The following is a 21229-nucleotide window of genomic DNA, read 5'->3' as shown; positions in this document are numbered from 1 at the left end:
GCTCCTCCGCGCTCCTCCGCATCCCCCCGCGCTCCTCCTCATCCCCCCGCGCTCCTCCGCATCCCCCCGCGCATCCCCCCGCGCACCCGCCCACCCGGGGATCGGGGATCGGGGATCGGGGAGCGCTCCCCGGGCCGGGGCAGTGACGGTGCCCCTGGGCTCGGCGCTGATGGAGCCGCACCCCGAATCCTGGGAGCATTTTTGGGCCCCTCGGAAGAAGGACATTGAGGCGCTGGAGTGTGTCAAGAGAAGGGGATGGAGCACCAGCGGGATGAGGAGAGGCCGAGGGAGGTGGGGGGTTTAAACTGGAGGAAAGGAGGCTCGAGGGGACCTTCTGGAAAAGGAGGGTGGAGCCAGGCGGGGGTCGGGCTTTTCTGCCAGGTAACAAATGACAGGACAAAAGGAAGCGGCCTTAAGCTGTGTCAGGGGAGGTTTAGGTTGGATTTTAGGGAAGATTTCTTCACTGAAAGGGTTGTCCAGCCCTGGCACAGGCTGCCAAGGGCAGTGGTGGAGTCACCAACCCTGGAAGAGTTCAAACCATATGGCTGTGCTGACTTTGTTCCCCAAGGATTTTGGGTTCCCAATCCCAATTTTTGGGTTCGAATCCCCAATTTTTGGGTTCAAATCCCATTTTTTTGTGTTTCAAACCCCAATTTTTGGGTCTAAAACCCCAGATTTGGACATTTTGACTCACCCTGGAGCAGCTGGGGCAGGAAATGTGTGGCAGCTTCGTCCTTTCATACCCGAGGCCCGTACAGCCCCAGGTACAGGGCTGAGGTGTAGAGCACGTGAGAGTTCTCGAACACGCAGTGCTGTCCTTGAAACGGCACTCGGGGGTGAAATGTACCTGAAAACACACCTGAGATACACCTGAGATACACCTGGGCACACCTGGATACACCTGGGATACACTGGGATTTTGGGGTGGTTTTTGCGGTGCATTTTGGGATGGATTTAGGGATTTTTTTGGGGGTGGATTTTTTGATAGATTTTGAGGGTTTTGGTTTATTGGGGTGTGTTTTGGGTCACTCGCAGAGGAGTAGAAAACGACGGCCCCGTTCATGGCCACGCCTACTCGCTGTCAGGTCCCGCCCCCTGTCCCCAGCCCCACCCTTGGCCATGAGGTTTAGAGATGGCCTTGGCAGTGCTGGGTTGATCGTTGGGCTTGATCTTAGAGGTTTTTCCAACCTCAGCGATTCTGTGGTGGCCTGAAAACACTGGGCTGGTGCTACCCTGGGCCACCTTGGGAAGAGGCCAAAGTGCCACTAAGGCCGGTGGCTTCCCAGGACAACAAACCAGGACAAGGCTGGGGCTCAGCTCTGCTTTGGGGCAACTCTGCAGTGTGGCACCAGGTGTGCCTGCCCTCCATCCCTGACACAGACGGCAGACGCAGGTGAGATGCAGAGCCAGACCCCGATGGCTGCAGAGGGACCCGCCCGGCGCCAAAGGGAACACCCAGAACTCATTTTTCTCACCGTGCTCTTGTTCCGGGATAATTGGCTGCACAAAGTTCCCATCTCAGCCACCTTTTCTCGCATCCATTAGGCCGCAGGGCTCTCCTAATGGAAGCCCCGGGGCGTGGTGCGGGCAGGCAGAGCCTCACCTCGGTGCCCAGGTCCATTAGCCAGGGAGCTCTGTGCAGAGAGCGGCGTTTGCGGGGGGTGACGCATCCCAAAACAGCCACGGTGGGAAGGAAGGAACAGGAGCAGGAACGGCGCTGGGTTTTCTCTGGGCTGCAGTGACACAGGGCACACGTCCTGGCAAAGCTCACCCCAGGGACCAGGCATGGCCTTCCCGAACTGGACTGATTGGGTTTTGGGTGTGAGAGCAGCTCACCTGCAGGGATGCTGCCTGCACCTCTAAAATGCCACAGCCTGTCACCTTCAGGGCGTCTTACAGCTCCCCATCCCCATCCAGCCCCCTCTGCAGCAGAGAGGAGGGAGAGCAGGAGGCTTTGCAGGGCACGGGGACATCCCAGGGGAGCCTGAGAGGATGCCAGCAGTGCCCGTGGGTTGAGGCGTTAGGGCTGCAGAGCTGGCAGGAGAGGCAGGAAAAATACCGGCGGAGCAGGCAGGGCAGTGCTGGCAGCCGGTGCTGCAGGAGCAGCGTGCTCGGCTCTGCTGATGCAGCAGAAGGTGCCTTGGCGGGCACAGGGATGGATTCGGGGAGGGGAGGGAGTTAGGGAGGGATTCAGGGAGGGGAGGGAGTCAGGGAAGGGAGGGAGTCAGAGAGGGGATGGATTCAGGAAGGGGATGCACTCAGCAAGGTGATGGATTCCGGGAGGGGATGAATTCAGGGAGGGAATGAATTCAGGGAAGGGATGGATTCAGGGAGTGGATGGATTCAGGGAGGGGATGGATTCAAGAAGGGAATGAATTCAGGGAGAGGATGCACTCAGGGGGCTAATGGATACAGTGAGATGATGGACACAGGGAGCTGATGGACACAGGGAGGTGATGGATGCAGGGAAGTGATGGATGCAGTGAGGTGATGGACACAGTGAGGCGATGGATGCAGTGAGGTGATGGATGCAGTGAGATGATGGACACAGTGAGGTGATGGATGCAGTGAGGTGATGGATGCAGTGAGGTGATGGATGCAGTGAGGTGATGGATGCAGTGAGGTGATGGACACAGTGAGGCGATGGATGCAGTGAGGTGATGGATGCAGTGAGGTGATGGATGCAGTGAGGTGATGGATGCAGGGAGGTGATGGATGCAGTGAGGTGATGGACACAGTGAGGTGATGGATGCAGTGAGGTGATGGACACAGTGAGGTGATGGATGCAGTGAGGTGATGGATGCAGTGAGGTGATGGACACAGTGAGGTGATGGATGCAGTGAGGTGATGGATGCAGTGAGGTGATGGACACAGGGAGGTGATGGATGCAGTGAGGTGATGGACACAGTGAGGCGATGGATGCAGTGAGGTGATGGATGCAGTGAGGTGATGGACACAGTGAGGTGATGGACACAGTGAGGTGATGGATGCAGTGAGGTGATGGATGCAGTGAGGTGATGGATGCAGTGAGGTGGTGGATGCAGTGAGGTGATGGACACAGTGAGGTGATGGACACAGTGAGGTGATGGATGCAGTGAGGTGATGGACACAGTGAGGTGATGGATGCAGGGAGGTGATGGACACAGTGAGGTGATGGATGCAGTGAGGTGATGGATGCAGTGAGGTGATGGATGCAGTGAGGTGATGGACACAGTGAGGTGATGGATGCAGGGAGGGGAGCAGCGCCTCAGGCGCTCTGTGGGGACGGGAGGAGCAGCGCAGCGTTTGCTGGAGCACCACTAATTGTGAGAGGGCAGGCAGAGGGATCCTCGGGGTGCAGGGATGCCTGTCACCCCTGCAGAGGTGCCTGAGGGCTGCTGGGGCCAGAGAAACAGGTGAGTTTGAGGCCAGCATTCACATCTCCCTGCTGAGCATGGGGCAGCCTGGCACCCCCTGCCCGCTCCCCGGGGCTGGCAGAGGGACAGTGGCTGTCACCAGCGCCTGATGGAGCTGTCACACTCGGCAGCTCCAGCCGGTCTCCTCGGCCGACTGATCCCGTGAGACAGCTGCCACCGCCGGGGGCCGGGGCAGGGCTCTGCCGTCCCCAGCCCTGCCGGTCGCAGCTGCCCTGGCATTTCGGAGCACGCAGGTGTCCGGAGTGGGAGCCGCGGTTCCTGAGGCTCAGCGGAAAGCTGTTCTGCTGAGCCCAGCAGCAGGATGCCGTGTCTGGTTTCAGGGAAGGCGAGCACCCTGTGCTCGGACACTGTCACCTCCCCGGGGACAGGAAGGGGGGCTCAGGGTGCTGCCAGCTGGCTCACAGCCTGCCGGGGGACGCAGTGTACCCTCAATCCTTCTCGCCTTGCACTGGCGGAGCCGGGAGGGTTAAATGCCAGGCTGCTGCTCTCCGAGCAGGGCTCCTGCCTCCCTCCACGTGGCTCCCGACCAGGTAGGGCTGAGCAGAGCGCTTGGGCTGCAGCTCTGGCACAGCGCTGGCCCCGGCTGCCCTGGAGCATCCTGCCAGGCTCTGCCCCCGAGGACAGCCCCAGCCTCCTCCCAGAGCCGCCCGAGGCAGACGATGCTGAGCTCCCGGAGCAGGCAGAGCCCTCCTGCGATGGAGGGGGAGGAGGAGGCGGCAACAGAGCTGGAACGGAGCTTCCCGTCAGCACCTTATGTTTACTGCAAGGTCCTCTGGCTGTGACCTTTGAGAGACAAGGCGGGCTGGCGTCCCGGCAGCCGGCGGTGGGCAGGAGGCACCGCAGCGATCCGGCTCTGCAGGACTGTCCTGGCTGGGGTGCGAGCTGAGCGAGAGCTCCCGGGCGCAGACTGCGGTGAGTACCTGGCTGCTTCTGCCATCCCAGCGCTCGGCTGCCCGCAGCTCTGCCTCGGAGCGGTGCTTTCCCCTCTCGCCGCGCTGCCGCTGCCTGCTCGCCCCCGCCGGGGGGTTCCCTGCCCTCCGGAGCGCACAGGTTCCTCACCCCCTTCCTTCCTTCCTTGCTTCCCTCCTTCCACCGGCCCTTTAAACGAGCTGAGGAAGAGCGGCCGCGTCCCCCGGCAGCACTGCAGAGCATCTGCAAGGATCGCTGAGGCAGCCCCGCTGTATCCCGGGAGAAAGTTTGATCCTGACCCGGCACAGCCCGAGGCCACCCGCACCGGAGCCTCCCTGTTCTGTCCCCCAGAGCTGCCCCTCACACCCCTCACTGCCCCGGACCCCACTGCCCCAGGCTGCTCCCTTTCCTGTGCCCCTCTATGCAGGGATGTGGCTCTGGACTCCCCCTGAGACGCCCCAGCATCCCCTGTGACTGCACAGGAGCAGGCAGGGGTCCCTGCCGCCTCCCAGCCCCTCTCTTGCTCTTTAACACCTGTAATCCCACCTGGCCTCGGGAAATCTCAGCGTTCTGTAACAGGGAATGTCCATGGTTCTGGAGAACCTGTGAAACCCCAGTGCTGGGGGTTCTGCACCGCCCTCAGTCCCTGCAGTGAGGAGAACCCACCCTTGGTGTGTCCCACGGGGTCTCCTCTGTGATCCCGCTGCTCTCCTCAAGTTTTTTGCCAGCAACATTCCAACGAGCATCCTAAATGCTCCAAAGGGTCCACCACCCCCTTTGCCCATGGCTGAAGCTGATGGCGACAGCCCCACATTGTCCTCGGGGGAGCTGCTCCTCCCTGCACAGCAAAGTTGTTCCAGGGATCGATTTGCTGCACTCCCCGGAGCTGCAGGACTGTGCCAGCAGGACAGTGGAGGTGATTTGGGTGCCCTTCCTCGCAGAGGGAGAGGTGCCACGGGAAGCTGCGAGTTTCCCGCAGCGCTGACCCCACGTTGAGGTGCCCAGGGCGCCGTGCCCAGCAGGGACAGGGACAGGGACAGGGATGGGGACAGGGACACTGGGAGAGCTCATCCCACTGGCACTGCTGCTGAGAATGGTGAGGGGCTGGGGAGGGGGCGGAAAGAGGGGTGTCAGTGCCCTGGGGCAGCCCCCGCCTGTGTGAGGAGTTGGGTTGTACCGGTGCTTGGCAGCCCCAGTGAAGGGCAGCAGGGAGAGGCAGGGTGGAGGGCGCTGTCAGAGCTTCCCCCGTGTCTCCACGGTGGCTGAGCTGATGGATGTGCCCATTAGCTGTGCCCCAGTTGTGTCGTGGTGTTCCAGAGCATCCCCACGGCGCTGCTGGACCAGGAGAACAGCCAGGTACGGGTGTCCATCACCCAGTGCGTGCCCTGGGCTCTGCTGGAGCCTGCTGAGCCTCACCTGCCACGAGCAGCCACCAGTGCCAGCTCTCTGGGCAGCACAGTGCAGAGGCTGGCAGGGCACAGGAGGCCCCACAGTGGGTGTGGAGCACCCCTGGCATCCCCCTGGCCGCGCTCCCACCCCCAGCCCTGCCGGGGCTCTGTGCCACCCCCCAGGACAGAGCTGTGCACCCCCAGGGTGCCCTGAGCTCCCTCAGCACCCAAACCACCCCACAGGACCAAGGAACGCGCTCATCCCCCCAGGCAGAGCAGGCCAGGGGCCCGTCCTGCCCCTCCAGGCTGCGGCACAAAAGCATCGACAGCAAAGTCGGTGTTTTGTTGTTCTTTTGTTTGTTTGACTGTACAAAGAGCAATAAAAACATCCCACACTCGGCAGAGCGCTTGGCACGCCTGGGTCAGAGCAGCCCCTCCTGTGGGTACAGATCTGAGTTTGTCAGCTCTGCCGGGCACGGCCGTGTACAGACAGATGCATTGGCGAGTTGCAATCCAAGGATAGTGCACGAGAAGAAATGAAAGGCAGATGCAAGAGTGCTTGTGTGCAACGCTCAGAGGCCTCAGCGCCCCCGAGGTGCTGGCTCAGTCCCACCAGGTGCCGGGGACAGCCCGGCTCTGGCAGAAAGTGGTGCGGGAGCCCTGCGGCACTGCGGGCATTGTGCGGGGCGGGACAGCCCGGGGACAGCTCGGGGACAGCGCGGGGACAGCGCGGGGACAGCGCAGGGACTGCCCGGGGACTGCCCGGGGACAGCCCGGGGACTGCCCGGGGACAGCTCGGGGACAGCGCGGGGACAGCTCGGGGACAGCGCAGGGACTGCCCGGGGACTGCCCGGGGACAGCTCGGGGACAGCGCAGGGACTGCCCGGGGACTGCCCGGGGACAGCCTGGCCCTCGCGGGGATGGGGACAGGCGTGGGACACGGCACATTCCTGCTGCGGAGGGGAAGGGAGCAGTGTGGAGCCCAGCGGGGTCGGGTGCCATGGACGGGTGGGAAGCGATGGGGCAGAGCGGGGAGGGCAGAGCTGTCCCCATCCCTGGGGCCTGATGGCATTGCCGGGATGGCACCTGCACAGGGACGTGTCAAAGGTGTCCCTTCTCTGCACGGGGACACTGCACAGGTGTCCCTTCTCCCCTGACAGTGCTGCTCGTGGGGGACAGGACCTCCATCCCCTGCCCCAGGGCAGTGTCCCCTGTGGCTCTGGGCACTGTCCCCCTCCTGGCAGCCACAGGAGGAGAGAAGCTCAGGCCTGGTGCCACAGGGGACACTGCCCTGGGTCGTTCCCTGCCTGCAGCCCGGTGCTGCAGCCAGCACAGATCACCTGGCGGGTGAGGCAGGTGGCACAAGGGGCTGGGCACGCTGGCAGTGCATTGTCATGGCAGTTACAGTGTGCAGAGCTCTGCAGGGAGGCTGGAGGAGGCAGTCTCAGCATCGCAGGGTGACAGAGCTGTCCTAACTCTGGGCCTGCTGCTGTGCCCAGTCCTTCCCAGCAAGTGCCCAAAGGCTCCTCTCCCTTTCAGCAGCTCCTTGGCCCGAGCAGCCTCACCCCAGCACTCCCCACACCCCAGTCTGACACATCAGCAGGACATTTCCACCACAACCACCCGCCTCAAGAAGGAAAGGAGCACAAAAAATCAGCCCAGCACCTTGGGCTGAGATGCTCAGACCCAAAACCAGCCCGAGAGGCAGAAGGGTCCATCCCTCACACACCAAGGGCTGGTCATGGTTCCAAAACACTGCACAGCTCCAGGACACTGGGTGGGTTCATGGCCTTGGCCTCTGACTTCTGAGCAGCTTGGGACAGTCCCTGAGGAGCAGGAGCTTGCAAGGAGGAGCCTGGCAGCTATTGGGATCCCTCAGGATGGGAACACCAGTGCCAGTGGCCCAGGCACAGCAGGAGCAGCTCGGGATGAGCCCTGACCCCAAGGGCACACTGCTGGCTCACATTTTCCACTGGGACAGAGAGCAGACAATGGGGCACGGGGCTGCCCAGACCCCTCTGTCTCTCCTGGCACCCCCTGCTCCAGCCCCTCTGTGTGTGGGGGCTGCACAGATCCCCCCTCACCCGCCCCAGCCTGTCCCCAGCACCTCCTCACCACACTGGCACAACCCAGAGCAGGGGACAGGCGGGTGCCAGCTCAGCCTCAGGGCCCTCAGCCCCTCTCCCCAGCCCTGCCCAGCCCAGCCAGGCTCCAGGGACCTCCTCTCTGCGCCCTGCCCCAGGCTGGGGTGGGTGTTGGCATGGAAGGAGGGATGCTCTGGGGACACAGAAATCCTTGCTCTGGAAGCACATCAAGAGGGTCACACTGTACAGGGGGCAGGAGGGAGGGGCGGGCAGGGGGCCTTTACTTGGTGCCCTCGTCGGGGTTGCCTTCACCATCTGTCTTCCCTTCCTCCTCCGTCTTCTGGTCGTCCGTGTTGAGCCTCTGCTGCTTTTTCCGGCGCACGCATTTCACCACCATCAGCACCAGGATCACCACGGCCAGGAAGCCGCCCACGGAGGCGCCCACGATCACGGCCACCGTCGAGTCGTGCTTGGGGGGCTCTGGGGACACAGGGACGGGCTCAGGGTGTGAAGGGAAGCGATGGGGCAGAGCGGGGAGGGCGCAGCTGTCTTGCATCCCTGGGGCCTGATGGCATTGCCGGGATGGCACCTGCACAGGGATGCTGCAAAGGTGTCCCTTCTCTGCACAGGGACGCTGCAAAGTGTCCCTTGTCTGCACAGGGACATGGGGGCACCCACAGGGAGGTACAGAGAAGGGACACCTGCGCAGCATCGCTGTGTAGGTGCCATGCTGGGCTCTGCCAGCGTCCTGCCCCCATGGGTGCCCCCAGCGCCGGGCACCACTGACCTTGGGTGAGCACCTTGAGGCTGATCTTGCCGTGGCCCCGGTGCCGGTCCGGGGGGTTCAGCACGTAGCAGTTGTAGGTGCCCTCGTCCTCCAGCTGCACGTTCTTGAGGGTGAAGGACACGTCGTACTTGGCGGGGTTGCCGGTGAACTCCACGCGGTTCCCGAAGCGATCCAGCTGCTTGTTCATGATCTTGGTGCGGAACTGCAGGAACTGGGCAGCCGTGGGGACAGCGGGTGAGGCAGCACCCCACGGGCTCATTTCCCAGCCAGGCACCCCCTCCCTGCATGCAAGAAACCCCCAGGAACACCCTCTGAGCCGCTCCCAGGCCCCCAGCACATCCCCAGCGAGACTCACCAGCTCCTCCGAGCAGTTACTGCACTCCTGGTACGTCCAGTTGAGGGAAAACTGCTTGTTCTCCACCTTGTAGCAGGAGTTGAAGGTGCAGGAGAGCTTCACAGAGGAGCCGTTCAGGGCGTTGATGATGGGGGGGGCCATGACCTCCATGCCCATCCTCGGGGGCGCTGCCAATGCAGATGGAGTCGGGGGGTGTCACAGGCAGCCACCCTGGCAGCTGAGCTGCCACCCTGTCCCCACGCTGCCCTGCCTGCACAGAGCTCTGCCTGGGGCCTGGCATTGCCTTCCAGGCACATCCACACACTCTGCATCCAGCCAGGAGCGGAATTTCCCTGCCCAGCAGGAGCGAGGGGAGCAGCCCTGGGATGGACAGGCAGAGCATTGTCCCTGCTCTGCAAGTGCTGGTGACCCTCCTGCGCCCCCCGGTGCTGCCGGCAGGCCAGCCCTGCTCCCGGCCATCCCCCGGGGCTGTGCTGCCGCTGCGGGATCGATGGCGCTGGGCGAGGCTGCAGCGTCAGCAGCGGGGCCGGCGCCACCGCCACACGCAAACCATGGCTGAGCTCATCACATCGCATTGCCGGCAGGACACGGCTCCGACAGCAGCGCTGGCACCTGCCAGGGCCGGCCCGGGGCTCCCCGGGGAGTGCAGATGATGCTTTCCCTGCCACGAGAGGATTCTCCAGCTGGGAATGACCAGAGCGAGCTCCAGGTCTCTGCTGGGGGAACGAGGCAGTCCCTGACCCCTGGTCCTGTTGAGAGAGAGGGGCTGTACCTGGTGCAGGGCAGGGCTCACCTGGGGAGGGGCAGGGATGGGGGTCTGTGCCCTGCTCCCTCCTCCACTGCTCCCTGCAGCTCCCCTGAGCAGCCCCCAAGCATCCAGCACTGTCCCCAGGCTGGGCAGGGGGACAGGCTCCTGTGCAGCCCCCAAGCATCCAGCACTGTCCCCAGGCTGGGCAGGGGACAGGCTCCTGTGCAGCCCCCAAGCATCCAGCACTGTCCCCAGGCTGGGCAGGGGACAGGCTCCTGTGCAGCCCCCAAGCATCCAGCACTGTCCCCAGGCTGGGCAGGGGGACAGGCTCCTGTGCAGCCCAGCTGGCTGCAAAGACCAGGCCAGGCCCTGAGAGGCACAGGGACACGGGCACAGCGAGCCCGGGGAGGGGACAGCGTGTCCTGGGGGCCGTGACACCCTGCAGGGCCACTGCCAGCCGGTGCTTCGGTGATCACCTCACCTCTCCCCTTGGGCTGCTGCTCTTTGCTCTCAGCGCTTCTTGCCGAGGCCAAGCTGGGCGCGGGTCAGGGCTGCTCCGGGCCGCTCCGCCTGCAAGCAGGGCAGGAAAGGGGCCAGGCTCTGCAGCAGGGACAGGAGCCGTGCCCGGGCTGCAGGCACAGCTGGGCTGGGCAGCTCCCACTGCCAGCTGGGAGCCAGCAGCACCCTCAGGTTCCCGGGGCTGAGCGGTGCCCTCGGGTATGGCCAAACCATGGGACGGCTCCTGGCTGGGCTGGCAGCCATGGGGACATCCCCATGCAGCCCCAGAGGGCTCAGGGACACAGGGATGGTTGCGTGGGGATGGGTCACAGCACCCAAGGCAGGAGGAAGTGTCCCAGTGCCACAGCCTTGCTGCCCCACGCAGCCTCCACCTTTGGTGCCTCCAAGGAAGCCTTGCAGGGATGGGAGAGAGGAGCCAGGAGCTGGCCTGTCCCAGCAGGAGTGGCTGGAGGGGATCCCTGCAGGAAATCATTGTCTGGGTGCCCCTCACAGGGTGCCCTGTGTGCCTGCAGGTGCTGACCTGGCCTTGTCCTCTGTGCTCCCCAGGGCTCTACAGAGGATGAGGTGCCGCCAGCAGCAAACCTGCCACCCCCCCAAGCAGGGACACCACGGCCTGGCAGGACATAGGGGCACCCAGGTGGGTCTGAACCCTGTCACTGGCCGGGCACTGAGCCCTGGGGGACAACAGAGGTGGGGGAAGAATCCCCAAAACCCTCGGGACCATCCAGGCCGTGCCCTGCAGCGCTGTGCTGGCTCCCAGTGCTCCCAGTGCTGCACCCGGGCTGGGGTGGGGACAAACAGCAGCATCTGCAGCAGCCCTGGCCGGGTGTTGTACCCTCCTTTCCAGGCTCTGTCCTCGGGGACAGGCAGCCCGACAGGAGCTTGGGGACAGCCGTCAGAGGAGCGGAGCATTCCCCTTCCCGGCCGGCAGCGATCGATGCTGACACAGCGCTGCTGCTGCTGCTGCTGCTGGGGCCGCGGGGCATGCACGGAGCCGGCCCCAGCACGGCCACTGGGAGGGGGACACACACAGACACCGCCACAAGGCAGCACAGGGCAGCACAGCACACCTGGCAGCACCCAAAGGACAGCACAGCACGCCTGGCAGCACCCAAAGGACAGCAGAGCCCACCTGGCAGCACCCAAAGGACAGCAGAGCCCACCTAGCAGCACCCAAAGGACAGCAGAGCCCACCTGGCAGCACCCAAAGGACAGCACAGCACGCCTGGCAGCACCCAAAGGACAGCAGAGCCCACCTGGCAGCACCCAAAGGACAGCACAGCACGCCTGGCAGCACCCAAGGGACAGCACAAGGCAGCCCAGCGCCTTCCCAGCCCCGTCCCCACTGCAGCCCGCTCCCCTGCCCGCCATGCCCGGGCTGTGTGCTCCCGGGATGCAGGGCGTTTTTAGGAGGAGATGCAGCGGCACCAGAGCCCCCACCCTGCCCAAAAGCAGGTCACCGCGGCTGGTGGCTCTCTGCACCTCCGTGCCCGTCCCTGCTGGCACACGCAGGGCAGGGCTCCTGGCAGGGCACGGGTGTCTCCCCAGCTGGGCACATGCAAGGGGGCTCAAGCCGACACTTACCCAGCGAGAGGAGCAAGGTGAGGCCAGCGAGGAGCAGGGTGGGCCGCGGGAGCCAGCCTTCCGGGCCCATTGTGGCGGACTTTAGTGTGTGGAGAGGACGTGGTGTTGGTGTGGGTGGTGGAGGAGGTGGAGGTGCTTTTTCGAACGCCCGGGTTATTTGCAGGTGACATAGAACATTAGAGCCGCTTTCTCCCCACAGCCCAATATGGCTGGAGCGGCGCTGGGGCGAAAAAAAGCAGTAAATGCTGTGGTTGGTGGATTGCAGCCGCCGGAGTGGGAGGGCGGAAAAATTTTCCCCTGAACTGCAGGCACGGACAGCTCCTGGCGCTGCCGGCTCCGTGCTCCGTGCCGGGCTGGGGCACACGGGGGGTTCCCGAGCCCCGGGTGGGGTGGGGACACTCGGGTGTGCCCCTGTGCCCCGCTGGAGGCTGGCAGCCAGCCCTGCTCGCACCATCCACGGCAGCATTTTCATTGTGCAGAGCCCAGCGGGGCCCAGGAGGGTTGGAAATGCCCTCCTGGAGGCTGGCAGGGAGCTGAGGGGCTGCCCGAGGCTGGCACAGCACAGGGCCCCGAGCAGCCCAGGCAGGATGCCCCAGGTGGGCTGCAGCAGGTGGGGGTGCTCCTGCTCACCTGCCCGCTCCTGGACCGCTCCATCACTGCCCCGGGCTGCCAGACTGCTGGGGCTCCTTCCCCTTCTCCAGCAGCCTCTTTTCCCGGGATAACAGCTCTCTTTTCCCGGGATAACAGCTCTCCTGTCCCGGGATAACAGCTCTCCTGTCCTGGGATAACAGCTCTCTTTTCCCAGGATAACAGCTCTCCTGTCCCAGGATAACAGCTTTCCTGTCCCGGGATCACAGCTCTCCTGTCCCGGGATAACAGCTCTCTTTTCCCAGGATCACAGCTCTCCTGTCCCGGGATAACAGCTCTCCTGTCCCAGGATAACAGCTCTCCTGTCCCGGGATCACAGCTCTCCTGTCCCGGGATAACAGCTCTCCTGTCCCGGGATAACAGCTCTCCTGTCCCGGGATAACAGCTCTCCTGTCCCGGGATAACAGCTCTCCTGTCCCGGGATAACAGCTCTCCTCTCCCAGGATAACAGCTCTCCTGTCCCGGGATCACAGCTCTCCTGTCCCGGGATAACAGCTCTCCTGTCCCAGGATAACAGCTCTCCTGTCCCAGGATAACAGCTCTCCTGTCCCGGGATAACAGCTCTCCTCTCCCAGCCCCAGGACAGGGAGGCTCTGCCCAGCAGCAACAGGGCAGGAGGAACTCTTTGGTCCCTTTTGCACATCAAGGAAACCTTTGGGCCCCACACCTGGGTTCCACTGCAGGGATGGGGGCAGGAGGACAAGGAGGGACCTCCTGGGGCCCAGAGGGGCAGTGACAGCGCTGCTCAGGCCCCGGGACACGGGGACAGCGTCCCTGGGGACAGAGGGGAGGGATGCCCCAGGGCCAGGGCGCAGCAGAGCCGGAGAGGCAGGAGGGATGCAGAGGGCAGGGATGCAGAGGGGCGAATGCAGAGGGGAGGGATGGAGAGGACAGGGAGGCAGAGGGGCTCTGCTGCCCGACCACAGCCAGCACAGCCGGGAGAGGAGGCACGGCAGTGCCCCAGCAGCTCTGCCCGGCAAACACTGCGCACACAGCACTCTGCCACCCATCCCGGGCAGGCAAAGCCCTCTCCGCTCTGCTGCCGCGACCTTGCGAAGGCGCTGTGCCATCCCCCGAGCCCCCAGACCCAGCTCCGAGGGCTGCCTGCTCCCAGATCCCGTCCCGCTGCTGCCTGCGGGAAAACAGAGCCGGGTGTCAACGAGAACCAAGGAGCGCAGCGCGGCGCTGCAGCGAGCGGCAGCGGTGGGAGGTGGAGGGTCCCGGCTCCCTCCGCACCTGGAGGTGTCAAACATCTATAGATAGCGCCCGGCACCCGAGATAGCGCCCGGCACCCAGAGATAGCGCGGGAGCAGCGCCAGCGCCCGCCCAGCCGCTGCCCCGGGGTTGAGGGGCGGCCGGGCTCCCCTTGCCCATCACCGGCTGCTCCCCATGGCCAGGGACACACGGGGGGACCCCACTGCCCCCGGGCTCTGTCCTGCTCCCCTCAGTGCCCATGCTGCTGCCAGGGACCCCGTTTGTGCCCCGTTTGGCTTTGCTCCCGCCTGGTGCCCCGTGCCAGGCTGCACACGGGTTCAGGGGCTGCCAGGCCCCGGGCCAGGCAGGTTTTGGCACACTTGGACATCACGTGCTCAGGCTGGAGGTAAAACGAAGACAGCATCAGGGAAGACTCCCTGAGTTTTATTATGTACAGGAAAACGCTGTGACAGCTCCTGCTGCCTCTGCCCCCTCGGGGATGCTCACCCTGGGCCGGGATCAGAGCTGGAGCGTGAGGCTGTGCCCACTGTCTGGAGTCCCAAGAGCCAGAGGGACAGGTGTCCCCTGGTGCCCTGCACACAGCTGGGGTGGGCCGTGCCCAGCAGTGCCCTGGCACGGGGCACACAGCGGTGTGGCACCGGTTCTCAGTCCTCACAGGGACAAAGGTGCGTCGGACACACCTGGAACGGGGCTGCATCCACAGCACAGCTACTTCTGCTGCTCTGGGGGCTGGCGAGGTGCCTCCTCTGGCCTGCTGAGGGGCTCCTGGCCCTGTCCATGCCCCTGGGTGCCGTCTGCCATCCACTCTGACGGGATGGCTCTCTTGGCCAGCTCCACATAGACGCCGTTGTCGCGGCAGTGAGATGGGTGCTGCAGGAGCAAGGGACAGGGTGTGAGCCTCACCACGGGTGCCAGGGGGGTTTGGGGGTGTGGGATGCTGGACTCTGGCACAGGGAGTGATGCCCTGGGTGCCATGGCCCTGGTGAGGGGGGCAGTGAGTGGTGTGGGGGTCCCAGCACGCCTGCTGAGCTCCTCACCATGGTTATGTACGTGTCCTCAGCTCTCCTCTTCTTCTTCGCCTCCTGCTCAGCCTTGGGCACCTCAGCTCCGGGGATGGAGGTGTAAATTGCTTCCTGCGAGGGGCAGATCAGGCTGTTTGGGTCTGAGCAGACCCCAAACACCCAGGTTTGCCCAGACACAGGGCAAGCTGCACGAGCCATGGCTGGAGCTGGCAGCAAACGGCCCCGGGTGCCTGGGCAGGGTGGGATCCCCTCCCTGGCCTCCCCAGCCCCGAAACCCCTCCAGCCTCACTCTCACCTCTACTTTGCCCTTGTTGGTGCTGTTCCCCATTCTCTCCAGGGCCGAGACGGTCGCAAACCTCGAGGGAAGGCAGCAGCAGTGTCACCCCCAGCCTGGAGCATCACCCGCTCCTCCCGTCCCTCCCTCCTTCCCTCCCTCCCTCTGCCGGGACACCGACACCCCTCAGCACACACCCGGGCCGGGCTGTCCGTGCTGCTGGCACGGCCCAGGAGGTTTGGGAGCGAGGGGACACACACGGTGACACTAGATGGCAGCAGGAGACTGGCACCCCACACCTGGGCAGCTGAACCCTCACACCTGCGGGCACCAGGGAGGGCTGCAGGGAGCTGGTTCCTCACCCCCCCTAAACCCAGAGCGGCGTTTTTACCTCTTCCTCACGCACAGCCCGGCCAGGAACGCCACCACTACGGCCACGCAGCCACAGCCCACCACGGCCGGCCAGAACCCGGAGTCCCGCGGGGGCGCCGCATCCTCGGCACCTGCGGGGGGACACCGAGGAGGGGATGGATGGCACCGGGGGGATGGCACCGAGGACGGGATGGCACCGGGGGGACGCCGAGGGGGGGATGGATGGCACGGGGGGACCCCCAGAGCCGGGGATGGCACCCCAGGCATCCCCAGAGCCGGGGCAGCCCCTGGAGCATCGCGCACCTCTGGGCACCGCGGGGCTGACGAGCAGCACCGTGCGGCTCCTGAAGACGCTGCTGGCCTCCAGCAGGCGCAGCTCGCACTCGTAGGTGCCGCTGTCGTTGAGGCGCAGGTCCTGCAGCAGGATGGAGCCGTCCCAGCCGGAGATGTTCCCCCGCCACTGCGCCCGCTCCTTGAAGCGGCCCGCGGGGACGCCGTGGTTGCTGTAGTAAAAAAACACCATCTCCTCCTGCCGGGGCAGCGCAGGGTGGCAGGGACAGCACGTCAGGTGCCTGCTCCTCCTCAGGAGCTCTCAGTTCACACTGTCTCCCTGTCCTGTGGACTGTTCTGGGAGACTCTCAGGGAAAGTCCCAGGATGCTGCTCCCCCTCTGCTGCAGGAGCTGCCCCCACACAGGGACCCTTCTTCCACTCATGGAAACTTCCTCTCCTCCTGGCCTGGTGGCAGGAGGATGGGCTCACCCACGGCCTCTCTGGGGCTGCTTCCCCATGGCTGCATCCTCATGGCTGCATCCCCACATCCTTTCTAGGGCTACTTCCCCACGGCTGCTTCCCCACACCCTCTCCATGACTGCTTCCCCACGGCTGCATCCCCACATCCTCCCCATGGCTGCATCCCCACATCCTCCCCATGGCTGCATCCCCACATCCTCCCCATGGCTGCATCCCCACATCCTCCCCATGGCTGCATCCCCACATCCTTCCCACGGCTGCATCCCCACATCCTCCTCACGGCTGCCTCGCCCTCCCTCCCCTGCCACCATCCCCGTGTCCCCTGTTGTCCCAGCCCTGTCCTGACCCACCTGCGTGCCAGCTCCTGCCCTGTACAGCCAGTCCACTTTGTGCAGGGTCCATCCCGCGCTGTCGGGGTCCAGGAAGAGGCACTGCAGCAGCACGGAGTCCCCGGTCCTAGCTCGGAGCTGGGGCTCTGTGAACACCCCTGCAGCCCCCGAGCATTGCCCTGCCGGGGACAGGGAGAGCAGCATGAGCCCGGGCAGGAGGGCCAGCTGCAGCCTGCCTGTGCCCATGGCTGTGTGCCGTGCGGGGCAGCCCAGAGGCCCAGCCCGTGCCCCAGCCCTGCTCCGGGATGAGCGATGTGGGGCAGAGCATCCTCCCGCCGCCACACCGAGGGCTGCAGCCGGTGATGCGGCCGAAGGGGAGATGGGAGGCTCGGCCTCTGCCCTCCTGAAGCTCGGCCCCTGCCCTCCTGAAGCTCGGCCCCTGCCCTCCTCGCCTCGGAGCCACAGCCTGCAGCTCCTGCATGACTCACTGCCTGGGAGAACCTGCGCTGCTCCCACCTCCGCCAGGCCAGCGGCGATTCCAGCGCTTCACACGAATTTCAGTTCCTCCCTCACTGCCCGTTTGGCTTCCTTCCCCTTTGCTCACAGGCTCCAGACCTGGGCTTGTGCTTGTCTGGCCACGTAACCACAGCTTGGGGTTCCCAGGGCGGCCGGACAGTGGGGAAACAGCAAAGCAGGGGAACATGAAAGGCACAGAGCTGACAGCAGCACGAGGCAGCTGCGGCCGCAGGCAGGAAGGGCATTAAAGGTCTCTGAGCTAAAGTTCTGCGAAACGAGCGGGGCAGAAAATGTCACTGGAGCTCGGCAGCCCCACCTGGCCCAGCCTGCAGAGCCCTGCGAGGGGAGGCTGAGGCTCTGTTTGCCGAGAGCTGATTCAGCCCAGGGAGCTGCTCAGACAGGTAGGCTCATCCTCTGCGCCCAGCCTGTCCACAAGCACCGAGGGCTGGGCCCTGGCCGAGCACCAAGTGTTTGTCTGAAACCCTGGAAATAATGAATGCAAAGTGCTGCAGCTCCCCAAACAAGTTCTGTAGGGCTTGACCAGCTGAGGAGCTGCAAATGACAAATATTTGCCAGCGGAGAGGACCTAGGGAGCTGCCTGCCTCGAGCAGAGCCAAAATCAATACCTTGGGAACCTCTCCCTGTATTTAGAGCTGGTGAAGAAGCAGTTCTGCTTCTTTCAAAGCCTTGGAGGCTCAGTGCAGGGCAGATCCAGGGATAGCAGAGCAGTTTGCAGGCTGTTTACAGGGGAGATCGGCACACACGGGGCCAGAGAGGCACCCAGGAGAGGAGCAGCCCCACAGGACGAGAGACACTGACGGGTCTGAGAGCAAAGGCAGAGGGGAAAGTAGAGGGGAATAAAACTTGGAGCTTACCCAGCCATGTCAGCAGCAGGGCCAGGCTCAGCAACACCTTCATCTCCCTCTGCAAAGAACAGCACAGGTGACACCTGGGGCAGGACACCAAGGGCTGGCAGCCAGCTCAGGGTCAGAGGAAGGCTCTGGGAGGCTGGAAATGAGCACAGCACAGAGGCAGAGACAGGGCTCTGGTTTGGGGGACCACTCTGAGCCTGGAAAGGAGGAGCGAGCATGGGGAGAGGGCTCAGCCCCTTCATCTCTTCACCTAAGCAAGTCACGAATCTTTCCGGTGGTTTGGGGGTCGAGCTCTGACATCTGAGCTGAGATGTTCACAGCCCTTTACTGTGCTCATCACAGAAGCTGAGTCCTCAACCAAGAGCTCCTGCTCTAGATCTAACCCTTGCCCTGGGTGCAGTCTCTGCTCCAGCTGCACCTGCTCCACGTCTCAGAACAAAGCTGATTCCTCCTTTCTGCAGGTCTGTCCTGCAGCCCAGGGAAGGACTGGCTGCCACCCCAGGAGGTGCCAGGCAGTGTCCCAAGGGAGGCAGGGTCAGCACCCTGCTCCCTGTCCCTGCTCCATGACTCCCAGCTCTGGCCCTTCATTTGAGGCTGAGTGGTTCCTGAGAGCAGCTCTCCTGCCCCGAGAGCCCTCACGTGAAGCTGCAGCACTTTGGGGCTGCCATTACCAGCAGGTATTTTCCAATACTGCAGCAAAAATGAAATATAAATATAAATATAAATATAAATATAAATATAAATATAAATATAAATATAAATATAAATATAAATATAAATATAAATAGAAATAGAAATAGAAATAGAAATAGAAATAGAAATAGAAATAGAAATAGAAATACAAGAGCTGAATCATCTCTGGCATTTTGGTGGCTTCTCTCTTTTTGCTCCACTGTGCAAGGCTGAGGCTCTCCAGGCCAGCCTCAGCCAGGGATTCCAGACCCAGACCCTTGGATCAGTTCTAGGCTGAGAAAATCACTCCAGCTTTGTACCTTCATCACCCCGCCCTTTCCACAAACAAAAATTCCTGAGAAGTGGCAGCAAGCCTTCTGGAATCCTGTGCCATCTGCCTCTCCTAACACAGGACCCCTCTGGGGCTGGCTTTTTGCGTGGTTTGCTGTGCTCTGTGCAGCTCTGCCATGGTGACACACTTGGCTGCACAGCCGACCCACAAACACAGCTCCTGCTCAGCCCCAAGCCCTCAGCACAGCCAGGACAGAGCCAAACCTGCAGAGCTGCACCCCCTGCAGCAGCCAGAACAGCAGCCAGCTCAAACCCAGTCCTGTTTCACTGCAGAAAACTGAGATTTCTGTGCCCAGAACCTCCCAAAGCTCTGGGGCTCTGCGCTGTGTTTGCCAGCAGGTCCTTGCTGGGTTTATTGCCCTGGTTTTGAGGAGGATTCATGGCCCTGGTTTCTGGTCCTTTGCTGGGTTTATTGCCCTGGTTTAGCGTAGGATTTCTGCTCCTGGCTGGGAACACACACAACACATTTCTGCAGGGTGTCCCCTGTGACACACAGCAGTGAGAGGGTGCTGGGAGGCACCAGCTGGAGCCAGCACCCACTCACCAGGCTGCTCTGAGTGTGCCAGTGCTGACACATCCAAATCAGACCGGGGGAAAAGGGGCACAGCCAGCACATGGCATCCACATCCCCTGCCTTTGCACATGGCACTTCTGCTCCCCTGGTTCTCTTCTCACGAAAAACAAATGAAAAAGAACCATCCAGAAATAAATACCACAGCAAAAATTACTCACCTAGAGTGGCCTGGAAAGGTCAGCTTGTCTTGCACGTTCCGCAGCAGCTGATTCAGTGTCTGAACCCGGAGTATCTGAATCAGTTGCTAAATCATCTTGAGGTTGCATGTGCTGCATATGCAGGATGTTTCTTGGCAGGTTGGGTCTGATGGTCACTTTTACACAACAGAAAGCAGAACAAGAAATCAGGATGTGCAACAGAGAGGGGAAACCAAGTGCAGATGCATCTGTCCCAGAGGGGTGACGGGGCAGCTCCGGGAGGCACCTGACAGGAGAGCTGGGGCTCAGGCCAAGGTGAGGGACCGGCCTGACCAGTCCCAATGACCAGTCCAGGACACAGAGGTTCCTGGCACACCCCCTGTGCTCTGTCCTGCGTTGTTTGGGGCTGAGAGCTGCTCAGAGAGCTGTCACTGCTGGATGCTGTCCCAGTGAGGCAGCGGCACTGGTGACAGGGGTGTGCCCTCCTCCTGGGGCTGCCAGGGCTCTGAACCTGCCTGGCACGGCGTGGGCAGCTGCCTCCTCCTGAGACACACACCAGGCACAGATTGGCCTCTGCTGCAAACCCCCCGGCCACTTTGGAAAACCCTTTTCATCCTTCCTCTTTCTGTGAAACACCAGAGAAGCTCCTGCTCCCCATTCCAGCATCCCATTGTCCTCAATTCCAGCATCCCACTGCTCCCCAGTCCAGCATCCCCTCCCTCCGTTCCAGCATCCCCTCCCTCCATTCCAGTATCCCCATTCCCCATCCCAGTATCTCCTCTCCCCAGTCCAGCATCCCCTCCCTCCATTCCAGCATCCCCTCCCTCCGTTCCAGCATCCCCTCTCCCCATTCCAGTATCCCCATTCCCCATCCCAGTATCTCCTCTCCCCATTCCAGTATCCCCTCTCTCTATTCCAGTATCAGTGCCTTCCATGGCACACTGTTGCAATAAAGCAGTCAAAACTCAGTTTTTAATGCAGAAAAGCCCCTTCTTTACTCACAAAACTCATTTTTCACAGACTTTGTGTTCAGTTCCAATTGGCAGCAGTTTTCCTTGCTGCATTCATTTTTTCCCTGCTATATACATTATTGGTTAGTAAGTGGCATTTTACCTTTCCATCAAATCTCTCTATTCTTGCGTTGTTTGCATATTTTGCTCACTGATCCTCACAGGACAAATTTCTTGTTATTACAAGTGCAGCCTGTTTTCCTTACTAGAATAGATTGTTTGGGTAACTTATGAGAACTTACAAGCAACTGCACTGAGGAGTATCAGGCCAGCCGATTAGCCTGATTTCAGGTAATTTAGCTGGAAATTTAGGCCTGATTTCAGGTAATTTAGCTGGAAATTTAGGCCTGATTTTCTAAGGCCTTTCTTTTATGTCTCCTTGTCTGCATCAGCACACCAAGACATTCCCATATGGGTGGCAGAGGAGGAGAAAGCTCAGCAGCATGCACAGCTCCAGGGTGGCAGCTCAGCTTTGCAGCAGGAACACTTGCCCAGGATGCAGCAGACTCCTGGCCAAGGAGGCACAGCTGAAATGCAGCATTTTGCAGCAAAAAGGAGCCTCTGGTTCCCCAGGGGAAGTCGTGAGTGCTGAGAGGGGAACAGCAAAGCCACTTCCCCAGGCTCTGTGATCCCAGCAGCCTTTCCCAGGGAAGGTTTGGCTGACAGAGATGTTGTGTCGCCAGGGAGCACAAACAC

The 21229-nt window shown here is 62.4% G+C and overlaps 2 protein-coding genes across 2 annotated transcripts; both read right to left on the bottom strand.

Annotated features, from left to right (window-relative positions):
- Nucleotides 1-7804: 7804 nt before the first annotated feature.
- SCN2B (sodium voltage-gated channel beta subunit 2) lies at nucleotides 7805-11994 on the bottom strand. Its single transcript, XM_059488315.1, has 4 exons — nucleotides 11791-11994; nucleotides 8940-9106; nucleotides 8585-8795; nucleotides 7805-8277 (listed from the first exon to the last, which is right to left on the bottom strand). Exons 1-4 carry the CDS (start codon nucleotides 11858-11860, stop codon nucleotides 8078-8080), a joined length of 648 nt encoding a protein of 215 aa, XP_059344298.1. The 5' UTR covers nucleotides 11861-11994; the 3' UTR covers nucleotides 7805-8077.
- Nucleotides 11995-14033: 2039 nt separating this feature from the next.
- Nucleotides 14034-19638, bottom strand: LOC132083565 (junctional adhesion molecule-like). Its single transcript, XM_059488313.1, has 8 exons — nucleotides 19545-19638; nucleotides 17793-17841; nucleotides 16423-16580; nucleotides 15625-15850; nucleotides 15341-15452; nucleotides 14971-15031; nucleotides 14691-14786; nucleotides 14034-14523 (listed from the first exon to the last, which is right to left on the bottom strand). Exons 2-8 carry the CDS (start codon nucleotides 17833-17835, stop codon nucleotides 14362-14364), a joined length of 858 nt encoding a protein of 285 aa, XP_059344296.1. The 5' UTR covers nucleotides 17836-17841; nucleotides 19545-19638; the 3' UTR covers nucleotides 14034-14361.
- Nucleotides 19639-21229: the final 1591 nt, after the last annotated feature.

The sequence above is a fragment of the Ammospiza nelsoni genome, chromosome 24, assembly GCF_027579445.1.
Source record: "Ammospiza nelsoni isolate bAmmNel1 chromosome 24, bAmmNel1.pri, whole genome shotgun sequence".
NCBI classification, from domain to species: Eukaryota; Metazoa; Chordata; class Aves; order Passeriformes; family Passerellidae; genus Ammospiza; species Ammospiza nelsoni.
This window is presented reverse-complemented; position numbering and strand designations above follow the sequence as displayed.